At 37.1% G+C, this 16,126-nt stretch overlaps 1 protein-coding gene across 1 annotated transcript; it reads left to right on the forward strand.

The window, feature by feature from the left end:
• The first annotated feature begins 12,052 nt into the window (after positions 1–12,052).
• Positions 12,053–14,514, forward strand: LOC134853665 (caspase-3-like). Its single transcript, XM_063869674.1, has 4 exons — positions 12,053–12,337; positions 12,902–13,180; positions 13,604–14,138; positions 14,483–14,514. The coding sequence occupies exons 1-4, from the start codon at positions 12,323–12,325 to the stop codon at positions 14,512–14,514; spliced, it is 861 nt and encodes a 286-aa protein (XP_063725744.1). The 5' UTR covers positions 12,053–12,322.
• The last annotated feature ends 1,612 nt before the right edge of the window (positions 14,515–16,126 follow it).

Genomic DNA, 16,126 nt, shown 5'->3' on the forward strand with positions numbered 1-16,126 from the left:
GTTTCAATTTTTTGGACAATTGGTGAAATGTCTTTCACTTTTTCCTACAAAACGCAAAAAACTATTCAATTTTTTCCACAAAGTGCCAAAAGTGTTTGAGCTATTCTGACAAGAAACAAAAAATCACCAGGTATTTTTTACTTGTTTACAATTTTTCTAGTGTTAATTAATCAAGTTCTTTAACATGTGTGCAAAATTGGAGTGCTAATTTAGGTTGTTTTTCAATTGTTTTTCAATAATTTACCCTGAACTTCTCATCTATTCTCATAAATAAAATGAAATTGAAGAAATTAGTTAATTACAAAGAACGAAGTAAATATCAAACAACAAGTAAATATCAAAGAACAAACCACAAAAACATTAAATCAAAGAGCTGTCGAGAGTTCTGGAAGTTCTCTATAGAAAGCAGTGCTAGTCCATACTCCATCACTGGTGTTGTTGTGCTGCTGGAGGCCCGACTGTCTCATCTTCATTTATTGTGATAGGTTTTCCAGTTGATCCTGCTTCCTCCCAAGGAAAGAGGAAATAATTGACTGGTTGAGCCTTATATCTAGAATCAGGAGTGTCGGGGTTTCTCATTCCCACATACTGAACCACTTACTCGATCATTCGCTTTTCTCCAAGTTGGTTCTCTGTGATGTATTTGTACTAGAACAGGCAAAAATTCTACCGAGAACATAAGGTTGCTAATTTGCACTGAGAAGATCATTGTGAGCAATAAAATGAGTAAATGATACAGAGTAAAAAGAACGATTGATTTAAATTTGAGAGAGGAGGTAGTTGACAGTTGACAGTAGTTAAGTTGAAAATAAAGTTTTTATCACGACAGCGACGAAGAGCCAGACGACGAGACGGACTACCGTAAAAATTTTGTTTGGAACTAGCAGGAAGACGACCACGACCATCAAGACGATAAGACGATCTCCTGGAACAAACATGAGCTGCGCAGAAATGGGCATCAGGTGACGACTTACTGGTGCAATCAGGAACCAAGCGAGCCAGATGCGACGGTCGGGTACAAGCAGGAACATTTGGCGACGATTTTGTGCAAAATGGAGCTGGAGGTTGAGGAACCCGTTTTGAACATTTCAATTGTATGTAACAAAACGCCGTATTTATTTGATATAATTGTCCACCCACTAGACTGCAAGTATAATTGTCCTCCCACTAGTCTGCATTTAAATCAACATCACTGTTTTAGCCCTATATTTTACTGAATGACGGCGAAATCTCCAAGGGCACTGCACCAAGTACTGTTGGCAACGAAGTGACAAGTACTTTCAATGGACATGACTCGGAAGTCACCGGCCAGTTGCTAATCGGTGCGCCAGCTGCGCCAATAAGTATGATACCACTTCCCGAGGTACCGAATGGACTGTCTCTGAGGCCAGATCCATTTTCTCTCGTGTCAGTGTTCGTTTCGCCCTTTCCTCTACCAGGCTCCATTTCGCCACTCCATAGTCTGGTTGAATCAGATCTGAGGACAGATCAACTATCTCTTCTGGTGCGGATGCAGAAAACAAAAGCTTCTCTGGTTTGAAGCAGCTCTTGCAGCATGATTGCCAGTCATATTGACCTGTTACCTCCAATAGACAATGGCAAACTAAGAGAGAGACTTTCGCAAGAAAGCATCTGAAACTAAAATTAGTTCAAAGTCGTTATAATTAAATTTCGATAATCTTTTTGGGTATTTTGCCAGATCAAGGCTGCCTCAAGTCTAATACAGTGCGTACCTACGACTGATCTAGTCAACTGGATCCAGTCAGAATGGTTTATTGGCCATTAAGGAGCCTTGTTAGTGCCATCGGCTAAATCCATCCTAGGGTTTGAAAGCCAAATAACAGTGCCTGCGGATAGTTGCCAGTTTGACAGCCGAATGTATGGGGACAATTTCATTGACGAAATTTTGAAGGAATACCCCGAGGAACTCAGAGCTAGATGGTACATCTTAAAGGAAAAGGTAATCAGTTTGTAGAGCAATTAGACTCCTAATAAGACTCCAGTTTTCAAATAAGTTTAACCTTAAATTTTTGTTCAATCCTGGAAAAATATACAATCAATTAAGCCAGCTGACGTTCAAACCTTGTTCCGATCAATGCCCCCAATGTTCTGGAACATCATTGAAGCTGATGCTTCCTTGTCGGTCGCCACAAAATTCTCTGTCCCAAAAGCAATTAAGGACGTGTCGTGGGGACACATACATAAAAGGAGGTTGGAGAAGACAGAAGTACCGACGAAGGAGTCAATCTAACTGCTGTTATCGCAGGCTGGTGCAAAAACACCATTTCAACAGGCTTTTCCGGTACATCTGTGATGTACAGTTTAGTGAAATGTTAAACAAAGTTTGGTGCACAATTTTTTCAACGAAATTTAAAAATATGTTCCATTTAGTTCTTTTTTTCTAAAAGGCTGCAAAACATTTTATTTGATGGAGCAATCTCTCTGTTTGAAAGCAATGTTTCACAGGGATGACCCTCGCTGTGATGCTGGAGGGTGTCTTCAGGTTGTTCTGACGGAGTGCCAGGCCCCCGTTATGCCAGCTGGCATGATACACATGGTTGAAACGCATTCAGAGCCAGTGGCTCTGGGTGCCAATTTCATCCATCCCGGACACCTGTTGACGGCTGCCAAAGCTTTTCGACATGAGCGGAAAAACGAAGAGCCCCTCAGCAGCTGCTACCCTGCTTTTCCGATGTTCGCTCTGAATGAGCTTATGGTGCATGTGTAGTTAGTATCAAAGATTAAAATGATACATTATTGTCCAAATAAATGAAAATAGAGAAAGGTTATTTTATACCATTAAAGACAAGATACCGCCGCAGGAATTGGAAGAACTGGAGGAGGTCTGGAGAATTCTGAAGGCGCACGACAAAGCCTTAGATAATCACCTTGCCAGAAAAATTTACGTAAATAGTTCTGGCCGAATTTCATCTCAAGTACTGAATTACTTACTTCCGTATCCCAAAAACTGCACCCAGTTTAATCGCATATACTGAAATACTTAATTGATCCCAAGAAATGGCTTTTGTCATCCCGTATACTGGAATGCTTAATTCATCCCAAAAAACTCAGTTTAACTGCTCATGCTAACTTTTGATATTTTTGTATTATAAGCCAACAACTAAGGAAAAGTTGGCGAATAAGGAAAAGATGAACAGTCTCTTCCAACACCATCGTGGGTCGTGTTGAGTCTTGCCAGTGGATTCATTGGCTGCCCAATTATCAGTCAAAGGGCCTGAAAACTTTCTATCACCACATTCGAAAAATTAGGCCAGATCAACTTTCTCTCGTGTCAGAGCTCGTTTCGCCCTTTCCTCTACCAGGCTCCATTTCGCCACTACGTAGTCTGGTTGAATCAGATCTGAGGACAGATCAACTATCTCTTCTGGTGCGGATACAGAAACCAAAAGCTCTTGCGGAAAAACTGCAGAGTTTTGCCGTCGTTTGAAGCAGCTCTTGCAGCACGATTGCCAGTCATATTGACTTGTTACCTCCAATAGACTATGGCAAACTAAGAGAGAGACTTTCGAAAGTAAGCATCTCAAACTAAAATTAGTTCAAAGTCGTTATAATTAATTTCCGATCATCTTTTTTGGGTTTTTTGCCAGATCAAGGCTGCCTCAAGTCTAATACAGTGCGTACCTACGATTGATCTAGTCAACTGGATCCAGTCAGAATGGTTTATTGGCCATTAAGGAGCCTTGTTAGTGCCATCGGCTAAATCCATCCTAGGGTTTGAAAGCCAAATAACAGTGCCTGCGGATAGTTGCCAGTTTGACAGCCGAATGTATGGGGACAATTTCATTGACGAAATTTTGAAGGAATACCCCGAAGAACTCAGAGCTAGATGGTACATCTTAAAGGAAAAGGTAATCAGTTTGTAGAGCAATTAGACTCCTAGTAAGACTCCAGTTTTCAAATAAGTTTAACCTTATAATTTTGTTCAATCCTGGAAAAAAATACAATCAATTAAGCCAGCTGACGTTCAAACTTTGTTCCGATCAATGCCCCCAATGTTCTGGAACATCATTGAAGCTGATGCTTCCTTGTCGGTTGCGACGAAATTCTCTGTCCCAAAAGCAGTTAAGGACGTGTCGTTGGGACACATACATAAAAGGAGGTTGGAGAAGACAGAAGTACCGACGAAGGAGTCAATTTAACAGCTGTTATCGCAAGCTGGTGCAACAACACCATTTCAACTGGCTTTTCCGGTACATCTGTGATGTACAGATTAGTGAAAGGTTAAACAAAGTTTGGTGCACATTTTTTTCAACGAAATTTAGAAATATGTTCCATTTAGTTCTTTTTTTCTTCAAGGCTGCAAAACATTTTAATTGATGCAGCAATCTCTCTGTTGGAAACCAATGTTTCCCAGGGATGACCCTCGCTGTGATGCCAGAGGGTGTCTTCAGGTTGTTCTGACGGAGTGCCAGGCCCCCGTTATGCCAGCTGGCATGATACACATGGTTGAAACGCATTCAGAGCCAGTGGCTCTGGGTGTCAATTTCATCCATCGTGGACACCTGTTGACGGCTGCCAAAGCTTTTCGACATAAGCGGAAAAACGAAGAGCCCCTCAGCAGCTGCTACCCTGCTTTTCCGATGTTCGCTCTGAATGAGCTTATCGTGCATGTGTAGTTAGTATCAAAGATTAAAATGATACATTTTTGTCGAAAAAAATGAAAAAAGAGAAAGGTAATTTTATACCATTAAAGACAAGATACCGCCGCAGGAATTAGAAGATCTGGAGGAGATCTGGAGAATTCTGAAGGCGCACGACAAAGCCTTAGATAATCACCTTGCCAGAAAATATTACGTAATTAGTTCTGGCCGAATTTCATCTCAAGTACTGAATTACTTACTTCCGTATCCCAAAAACTGCACCCAGTTTAATCGCATATACTGAAATACTCAACGGTTCCCAAGAAATGGGTTTTGTCATCCCGTATACTGGAATGCTTAATTCATCCCAAAAACTCAGTTTAACTGCTCATGCTAACTTTTTATATTTTTGTATTTTAAGCCAACAACTAAGGAAAAGTTGGCGAATAAGGAAGAGATGGACAGTCTCTTCCGATACCATCGTGGGTCGTGTTGAGTCTTGCCAGTGGGATCATTGTCTGCCCAATTATCAGTCAAAAGGCCCTGAAAACTTTCTATCACCACATTCGAAAAATTAGGCCAGATCCACTTTCTCTCGCGTCAGAGTTCGTTTCGCCCTTTCCTCTACCAGGATCCATTTCGCCACTCCATAGTCTGGTTGAATCAGATCTGAGGACAGATCAACTATCTCTTCTGGTGCGGATACAGAAACCAAAAGCTCTTGCGGAAAAACTGCAGAGTTTTGCCGTGGTTTGAAGCAGCTCTTGCAGCACAATTGCCAGTCATATTGACTTGTTACCTCCAATAGACTATGGCAAACTAAGAGAGAGTCTTTCGCAAGTAAGCATCTGAAACTAAAATTAGTTCAAAGTCGTTATAATTAATTTTCGATCATCTTTTTTGGGTATTTCGCCAGATCAAGGCTGCCTCAAGTCTAATACAGTGCGTACCTACGATTGATCTAGTCAACTGGATCCAGTCAGAATGGTTTATTGGCCATTAACGAGCCTTGTTAGTGCCATCGGCTAAATCCATCCTAGGGTTTGAAAGCCAAATAACAGTGCCTGCGGATAGTTGCCAGTTTGACAGCCAAATGTATGGGGACAATTTCATTGACGAATTTTTGAAGGAATACCCAGAGGAACTCAGAGCTAGATGGTACATCTTAAAGGAAAAGGTAATCAGTTTGTAGAGCAATTAGACTCCTAGTAAGACTCCAGTTTTCAAATAAGTTTAACCTTATGTTTTTGTTCAATCCTGGAAAAATATACAATCAATTAAGCCAGCTGACGTTCAAACTTTGTTCCGATCAATGCCCCCAATGTTCTGGAACATCATTGAAGCTGATGCTTCCTTGTCGGTCGCCACAAAAATCTCTGTTCCAAAAGCAGTTAAGGAAGTGTCGTTGGGACACATACATAAAGGAGGTTGGAGAAGACAGAAGTACCGACGAAGGAGTCAATCTAACTGCTGTTATCGCAGGCTGGTGCAACAACACCATTTCAACAGGCTTTTCCGGTACATCTGTGATGTACAGTTTAGTGAAAGGATAAACAAAGTTTGGTGCACATTTTTTTCAACGAAATTTAGAAATATGTTCCATTTAGTTCTTTTTTTCTTCAAGGCTGCAAAACATTTTAATTGATGCAGCAATCTCTCTGTTGGAAACCAATGTTTCCCAGGGATGACCCTCGCTGTGATGCCGGAGGGTGTCTTCAGGTTGTTCTGACGGAGTGCCAGGCCCCCGTTATGCCAGCTGGCATGATACACATGGTTGAAACGCATTCAGAGCCAGTGGCTCTGGGTGTCAATTTCATCCATCGTGGACACCTGTTGACGGCTGCCAAAGCTTTTCGACATGAGCGGAAAAAGGAAGAGCCCCTCAGCAGCTGCTACCCTGCTTTTCCGATGTTCGCTCTGAATGAGCTTATCGTGCATGTGTAGTTAGTATCAAAGATTAAAATGATACAGTTTTGTCGAAAAAAATGAAAATAGAGAAAGGTAATTTTATACCATTAAAGACAAGATACCGCCGCAGTAATTAGAAGATCTGGAGGAGATCTGGAGAATTCTGAAGGCGCACGACAAAGCCTTAGATAATCACCTTGCCAGAAAATATTACGTAATTAGTTCTGGCCGAATTTCATCTCAAGTACTGAATTACTTACTTCCGTATCCCAAAAACTGCACCCAGTTTAATCGCATATACTGAAATACTCAACTGATCCCAAGAAATGGGTTTTGTCATCCCGTATACTGGAATGCTTAATTCATCCAAAAACTCAGTTTAACTGCTCATGCTAACTTTTTATATTTTTGTATTTTAAGCCAACAACTAAGGAAAAATTGGCGAATAAGGAAGAGATGGACAGCCTCTTCCAATACCATCGTGGGTCGTGTTGAGTCTTGCCAGTGGGATCATTGTCTGCCCAATTATCAGTCAAAAGGCCCTGAAAACTTTCTATCACCACATTCGAAAAATTAGGCCAGATCCACTTTCTCTCGCGTCAGAGTTCGTTTCGCCCTTTCCTCTACCAGGATCCATTTCGCCACTCCATAGTCTGGTTGAATCAGATCTGAGGACAGATCAACTATCTCTTCTGGTGCGGATACAGAAACCAAAAGCTCTTGCGGAAAAACTGCAGAGTTTTGCCGTGGTTTGAAGCAGCTCTTGCAGCACAATTGCCAGTCATATTGACTTGTTACCTCCAATAGACTAAGGCAAACTAAGAGAGAGTCTTTCGCAAGTAAGCATCTGAAACTAAAATTAGTTCAAAGTCGTTATAATTAATTTTAGATAATCTTTTTTGGGTATTTTGCCAGATCAAGGCTGCCTCAAGTCTAATACAGTGCGTACCTACGATTGATCTAGTCAACTGGATCCAGTCAGAATGGTTTATTGGCCATTAAGGAGCCTTGTTAGTGCCATCGGCTAAATCCATCCTAGGGTTTGAAAGCCAAATAACAGTGCCTGCGGATAGTTGCCAGTTTGACAGCCGAATGTATGGGGACAATTTCATTGACGAATTTTTGAAGGAATACCCAGAGGAACTCAGAGCTAGATGGTACATCTTAAAGGAAAAGGTAATCAGTTTGTAGAGCAATTAGACTCCTAGTAAGACTCCAGTTTTCAAATAAGTTTAACCTTATGTTTTTGTTCAATCCTGGAAAAATATACAATCAATTAAGCCAGCTGACGTTCAAACTTTGTTCCGATCAATGCCCCCAATGTTCTGGAATATCATTGAAGCTGATGCTTCCTTGTCGGTCGCCACAAAAATCTCTGTTCCAAAAGCAGTTAGGGAGGTGTCGTTGGGACACATACATAAAAGGAGGTTGGAGAAGACAGAAGTACCGACGAAGGAGTCAATCTAACTGCTGTTATCGCAGGCTGGTGCAACAACACCATTTCAACAGGCTTTTCCGGTACATCTGTGATGTACAGTTTAGTGAAAGGATAAACAAAGTTTGGTGCACATTTTTTTCAACGAAATTTAGAAATATGTTCCATTTAGTTCTTTTTTTCTTCAAGGCTGCAAAACATTTTAATTGATGCAGCAATCTATCTGTTGGAAACCAATGTTTCCCAGGGATGACCCTCGCTGTGATGCTGGAGGGTGTCTTCAGGTTGTTCTGACGGAGTGCCAGGCCCCCGTTATGCCAGCTGGCATAATACACATGGTTGAAACGCATTCAGAGCCCTTTGGCTCTGGGTGTCAATTTCATCCATCGTGGACACCTGTTGACGGCAGCCAAAGCTTTTCGACATGAGCGGAAAAACGAAAAGCCCCTCAGCAGCTGCTACCCTGCTTTTTCGATGTTCGCTCTGAATGAGCTGATGGTTCATGTGTAGTTAGTATCAAAAATTAAAATGATACATTTTTGTCGAAATAAATGAAAATAGAGAAAGGTAATTTTATACCATTAAAGACAAGATACCGCCGCAGGAATTAGAAGATCTGGAGGAGATCTGGAGAATTCTGAAGGCGCACGACAAAGCCTTAGATAATCACCTTGCCAGAAAAAATTTACGTAAATAGTTCTGGCCGAGTTTCATCTCAGGTACTGAATTACTTACTTCCGTATCCCAAAAACTGCACCCAGTTTAATCGCATATACTGAAAGACTCAATTGATCCCAAGAAATGGGTTTTGTCATCCCGTATACTGGAATGCTTAATTCATCCCAAAAAATCGGTTTAACTTCTCATGCTAACTTTTGATATTTTTGTATTTTAAGCCAACAACTAAGGAAAAGTTGGCGAATAAGGAAGAGATGGACATTCTCTTGCAACACCATCGTGGGTCGTGTTGATTTTTGCCAGTGGGATCATTGCCTGCCCAATTATCAGTGAAAAGGGCCTGAAAACTTTCGTTTCTATCATCACATTCAAAAAATATATAATCTGTACAGTTTTTTCAACGAATGTGTTTAAAATGCCTAGATTCTTCAATTGACATTTTGAGAACAATTTTTTTCTAAATTGAAATATGATTCTAAATTTTAGCATGCAGTCTGAGTAATTAACTGAACTACTGAATATCAGAAAATCAGAAAATTTGATAGATATGAATGAACCACAAACGACAGCAGACGATGAAATGTGCCCTATCTGCTGTGATAATGGACGGCATTTTTTCCAGATCCATGACAAGGATGTGGTACACAGATGTGCTTTATCTGCTGGCGGAAGGTGTAGAAATTACCTCATCCAATGTGCCCCTTCTGTCGGCAGAACTTGCCGTCTTTCCATAGTTTCATGCACTGGTAACTATTGCTTTTGACCTTGTTTTTTGTTAAACTAACGAAGCCTGGTGCCATGTGAACAACCTCTTCGTTCCACCTTTGACCCCTAGCAGTTCCTGCGTTAGTTTGTTGGTTGGATAAAAAACTTAAAATGTGCATCATGAAACAACTCTAGCGGAGAAAAACTATCAAAAATTAGAACGTTATAAATTTGGATTATGAATAAAAAGGTTTTGAAATTCAACACAGTTACTCATTTTCACATATACCAAAATCTACAAGAATAAAAAATCTCAGCAATTCAGATGCAAAGTCAAAAATAAATTAGACAAATAAAAGAGATTTTAATTGATTCTAACAGATTTTTTGTAAACTTTTTAATTAGAACGTGGGATATAATCGATTGAACACAACTTATCAAAATAATAAATGGATTAATATATGTTATATGTACCGACTTTCTTTACCGAAATTATTTACAAATTCAAAGGTGTTATAATCGATTAGAATTATATTTCAAAAAGAGAGATCTTAATCAATGATTAATAGATTGAAGTTATTTTTTCTCAATTTCAGTTTGACTGGTTTTAATTTCATAATATCTTTGTGCATAATATTAAATTCATAATTGAATATTCACGCGCGAAACTGGATGCGACAAGGAGCAAAACATCTATGCGGGCCGGTCGATGCGCACTACTTCATTAACAATGACACGTAGAATGCTAATGATTTTTTGCCAAAAATTTATAATGCTAAAAATCCAAGTGAGAGCCATGAAATGATAAATTGTTATCTGTTCCCGATGAGAGGAGTAAAAACGCAGCAGAAGAAAATCTTGATAGCAAACTTTGAATTAGTATAAGAAACAAGCCAAAGCAAAAAAAGTAATTAATGCAGACGTCATACAACATTTCATAAGCAAGAGTTTTTGGTTTAGCCTCGACCACTTCTGTAAAAAGAATAGGCTTTTGGTTAGGCAAATTATTTGCTTCGTGACATTTTTGCCGTTTCTTATCCTTGGCGCTTCACATAACTGTCATCATTGAGCCGAAAATTTCTTCTGTTTCCTATAATAGCCACAAATAATTTCCGAACTAACAATACATCGTTGTGGACAAAAAAAAACTTCGAACAGTTTTTTTATTTTGAAAAACGTGTGTTTGAGTACACAGTTAAAATTGCAACCAAAACCGATTGTTGAAATTTTTTGAACAATTTTAATTGCTTTTTTGTTGGCTTTGGTTACTACAGCGCGTATTGTGTCAATAACTTAAACGTTTTCAGCCATTCTAACTAGAATTGACTTTGTTTTCAAGTTATTACGGTTCTGCAATTCAGTCGTGTTTACGGTTCTGCAATTCAATAACTTTTTACGGTTCTGCATTCAATAAGTTTTTCCGGTTCTGCAATCCTCTCATACAGTTACCATTGTATCCATTCATGCAATAGCTTCAAAATACTGCAAATTTGTTTTGAGATATATTCGAAGAAAATTACTGCGGTTCTTTGCTTGAACCAAATAAATAATAAAAAAATTTTCATTGTTGTTTTTTATTTTTTATTGTTTTTCTTCATATAAAATTGGAAAATTGAACAAATTAACTTAATTGGCGAATATCAATACTTTGTGTAATGTGTGACTTTGCTGCTGTTTAACCTATCAGATTTCTCATCTGAGAAAAGCTTTGTTTTTGTATTCCAGGGCAAAACAAAAATATATAACACACAAATAAAATTTTTTTAATCTATCCGAAAATTTTTAGTGAAACAATTCTGTTTATGTAAAAATGGTAGTCGTAATTTCTTTGTTGCAAAAAACGGTGGTCATACAGCTCGACTAATGGGAAAAAAGGTAGTAATGCTATTTTCATACAATTTTTTTCATCTTTAGGACAGTATGGAGGTGTTAAAAAATCATTTTTTCCTTAATTGACAATAGTATGATTTTGAAGTTTTTCTGGCCATTCACAATTATCCATTATTACGAAATAATAACAATTACGCATTCGAACTAAGAAGTGACGTTTTATCCCACGAGAATTTGAGTTGATGAAAATAGCTGAATTAGGAAAACTTTTAGGAGAATTTTTCTGTGTCGTATAAGCAGTTTTGTTTTTGTTCCGTAACTAATGCTACAATAAAAAACGTCAAGAGTTTGGTTAAAATACGTGATCGTTCGACCGAAGTTGATTTCTTACAGTTATCAGAAGTAAATTAGAAAAAAAAAACTTGTCATCAAAAAGAAAAAATAGTAAGCTTTGCTCCAAATTCCGGGTATTCTTTATCATTTTTTTTGCATGTTTTTGGAAATATTTATCTAGTTAACAAAGTTGAAATACAGCCAACTCTGGTCTAGATGGTCAAAACATACCGTGACCAAATCGCTCGTGTAGATTTTCAAACGCGAAAGCAAAACAAAACGTTGTTAGTTGTTTCTGTAGAATGTGTTCATGCTATTTGTTATCTACGTCTCCACAAGATATACCTTTTCTTATTTTGACTATGCAGTTATGAAAAAAAAACTATCAAATAGCCGCTTAATCCAGTAAAACACATAACATGACTTGTTTGTTATTCTCGATTTAGTGGTCCTGTAAAAATTGCTGCTGAAACGTGTTTTGGAAAAAAACGGACAAAGATTTTTTCATGATAAAAAAACAAATGTCGTCATTTTGCTTTTACCATATCTGAATACAAGTCTGTCGACAGTGCAATCACTAAACGTTTGGTTTGACTTTAAGCTTCATTAAAATATAAAATAACAATGTGAAGCAGTTTTATTTGTGTTTGTTATCATATACCAGAAACAACTTACTCTCAACTTGTTTGTGTTTTTTACTCTGTGGCCACTTGTTTTTCAGTTAATTAAATTGCTGTGCGCACTTCTGATAAAAACAGAGAAAACTAGATACAGTGTATTATACGATCTAGTTTATCACACGATTAAAAAAAAGAGGTAGTCATTGATCATCATGAACGATCAACAGGTACATTTATACTTCTAAAACAATGCCTATTCTTTGCTTTCTGTATCAGAAAGAAAAGTAGAACATGCAATTTTTTTAAAAGTTTTCATTAGAAAAAGCGGTTTTTGTAAAAAAAAACTTGAACCAATAACCAGCATGAGTAGCTATGGACTGCTGCTATATTATTTTGACCGATCATAACGTAGGGTCTTAGGTGTAGTTAGGGGATCAAATCACAGACAAGGAAAGCTCTTTCCCTTTACAAGCCTCCTCTTTATGTTTCACTCCTCCAAGCAAAATCATTCTAATGACCCGATCAAGTTAACATAACATCCCCCCCCAAATAGAAAATCGACCATGTTAACATCCTTCACCCCAGCGCTTAATATAAATTAAACTTGCTAAGCCCTGCAAGTAAAATGCTCGATACTTTTATGTTTATGAATTTGATTATCCCCTGCATTTAAAAAAAACTGATTCTGATGCTTTTTTTTACCTCAAAGCCCATGTGTATTGTCTTTAGTTCCAATTTTAAAACCAGTGGAAAACCAGTGTATTGTTTTTATTTCCAGTTTTAATTTGTAGAAAACAGAAGAAGTGAGTAGCTCGGACGGTAATTTGATCAATCGAGTGACAACATTTTTGAAAGTCAAAAGTAAAGGCGATGACCTGGAGTCGCCGAAGGAAGTACAAGAAACTACAATCCCAACATATGTTCGCGATGAAAACAGTGGCGAACTTATCCAAACCGATTTGCCTCCACATATATCAACTGCTGACGAATCTACCGAGCCTTCCGAGACAACTGAAAGCATGGAAAATGTTGGTGTCAGAAACGAGAAAAAAGTTGGTGTCAAAAGCGAGGTAGGTGAGTTTTGAAGTTGTGATAATTATCAAACGGTTGAAAATGCCATTACGATCAATAGCTAAAAAATTGTTCCTTCGATATTTATTTTTGCCTCTAGTATATAGTTGTAGCGATTTCGCGGGGGGATCTAGGGGGCGGATTTTCAAAAAAACTTCGAAAATTTTGTTGTCCTTTATTTTTAGGTCGACCAAATTGATTTTCCGAAATCTTCCCAAGTACTATAAACCCTGGTTTGGCCAAATTTTGGTAAAACCTGGTTTGATCAAATCCCTCCAGGAAAAGGCAAGCCCAATCCTCCCCCCCCCCCCCCCCCTTTAATCCGCCCCTAGGCGATTTAACGGGAAAGAGACAAAAATAAAAAAAAATGACGGTTTTTGCGGTTGAAAGAACCGGTTAAAAGAACATGTTGCTTTTTTCAGCTGATTGCACTCTTCGAGGGTAAAGAAATAATTTATCGCCTCGATCGAGAGTGTCCCGGTTTGTTTGTTATGATAAACAACGTTACATTCGACGACACGAACTATCTATCAAAAAGAGACGGAGCCGAAAAAGACAAAGAATGTTTAAAAAACCTTTTTGAATGTATGAATTACGAGTTTTACGTTCCAAAGGTTCCAAAGACGAGCGGCGGACAAAAAGCAACGGATGATAAGTTTCAGTTGCCAGCAACAACTGATGACTTGACTTTCAAGGAAATGGATGATGTTCTGGACGATGTTGCTAAAAAGGAAAACTACCAGAGCTTAGTAGTGGTTATATCTTCGCATGGAAACGATGGAGTGGTCTTTGGCAAAGACCACAAGAAAGATTCTGCGTTGGAATTGAAAGTCAGCAAGATTGTCAAGAAATTTATGAACGAAAGTTGGGCGGGAAAACCAAAAGTTTTAATTTTTCAAGCCTGTCAAGGAGATGTTGTGGACCTCGGATACCAAATAAAAGAAAAAACGAATCAAGGTTGGTCGAATAAAATTTTTCAAATATAAAAAAAAAATTGTTTACCCTAATCATACAATTTCATATATGGCGTCTATGGAAAAAAGCTTGTCAGACAATTTTCAATACAGAATTTTAAAAACTGTTTTGAAGATTTTCAACACACATTTTTAGTCAAATTGAATCTTGTAAAGCTTTCTGTTCATTTAAAAAGTGATGAACAATTTTGAATGAAAAAAAATTTTATCAAAAAAATTTCATCCATGAAAACTGTGATAGGCATTTTGTAAAAGGAATTTTTTTCTTCAAATTTTTTTTTAAAAATGTGTTCGTGTAAATTTAAATGAGCTTAGAGACCATTTCAGTAACAGAGAGCAATTTGACTCTCGAAAACTGAATATAGCTTCAGTCGAGAAAAAGCTTATCTTATAAATTCTACATATGAAAACTGTATGACAAGCATTTTTCTACAAAAAAAAATAAAATCACAGCACATTAATTTAAAAAGTTCATCATATAATTTCAAACTAACCTAATGAAGATTTCCAATGACAGAGAGCAGTTTGACAGTCAAAAATATGGCTTTAGTTTTAATCGAAAAATTGCTCTTCTTAAAATTTCCATAAATGAAAATTGTAGGACAAGCTTATTTTCGACAAAAAAATAAAATAACAGCATATCAATTTAAAAAGTTCATCATATAATTTCAAACTAACCTAATGAAGATTTCCAATGACAGAGAGCAGTTTGACAGTCAAAAATATGGCTTTAAATTTAATCGAAAAATTGCTCTTCTTAAAATTTCCATAAATGAAAATTGTAGGACAAGCTTATTTTCGACAAAAAAATAAAATAACAGCATATCAATTTAAAAAGTTCAACATATAATTTCAAACTAACCTAATGAAAATTTTCCGTGACAGAGAGCAATTTGACAGTCAAAATATGGTTTTAGTTTTAATCGAAAAATTGCTCTTCACATAATTTCCATATATGAAAATTGTAGGAAAAGCTTATTTTCGACAAAAAAAATAAAATAACAGCACATCAATGAGAAAAATTTTCATACGCTTTCAAATGAGCCTAATCAAGTTTTCAAAGATAGAGCAGTTTGACTCTCAAAAAAAGGATTTGAGTCTTAGTCGAACAAAAAGCTTAGCAAATAATTTCGATAGATGAAAAGTGTTTGATAAGAATTTTTCAACAAAAAAAAGAACCACATATCAATTAAAAATGCGTTGAGGCATTTTTAAAAGAGTTTAAAAAATTTCTGAAGCATAGAAGACGTTTTGAATGTTAAAATATGAATTTGGTTTTTTTAAAGAAAATGCTTATAAAAAAAATTTCATGCATGAAATTGTACGATAAGCAATTTTGTATAGAACAATAGAAAACTCAAGAAACAATTGTAACTTTTTTGCACGATTTCAAATGAGTTTATTAGCGATTTTCACTGGTTGACATCACATTATTGTGAAAAAAATGTTTTTAGTTTTGGTCGGAAAAAAGCTTATCATATAATGTTCATGGTTTCATGAATTTGATTTTTTTTGTATATAACGTAGTTCAGGGTGCGTTTTTCAACCAAACAATCCAAAAATCATAAACAATGGTTGTTTTTGTAAACACAACTTATTTCCATTACATTTAAAAAGAAACAGGCCTTTTTCAACCACAAAAGTTATGTTTTTGGTATAGGCTTCTATATAAAAAAATTAAAATTAATTTACCTGGCTAAAATCACCAATTGCAGTTTATCTGCGTGGTACTTGCCAGTTTTTTATGAAAAAAAATTTTAGAACCGTTTCGGATGGTACAAAAAAATTCAAAGCTAACTTTTTTGTGTTTTCAGTTTTGAAAAAACGTTTGTCATAGATTTTCGTCGTACAAAAAATTGCTTTTGCTGGTTTCATAAAATCTTTTTGATTAAAAATAGGGCAAAAAAGCTTGTTAATTAATTCCAAAAAATCATTAGCTACTAGCCATGCCGAAAGTCAAAGCTTGGTCTT

The sequence above is a fragment of the Symsagittifera roscoffensis genome, chromosome 8 (assembly GCF_963678635.1).
Source record: "Symsagittifera roscoffensis chromosome 8, txSymRosc1.1, whole genome shotgun sequence".
Taxonomy (NCBI): Eukaryota; Metazoa; Xenacoelomorpha; order Acoela; family Convolutidae; genus Symsagittifera; species Symsagittifera roscoffensis.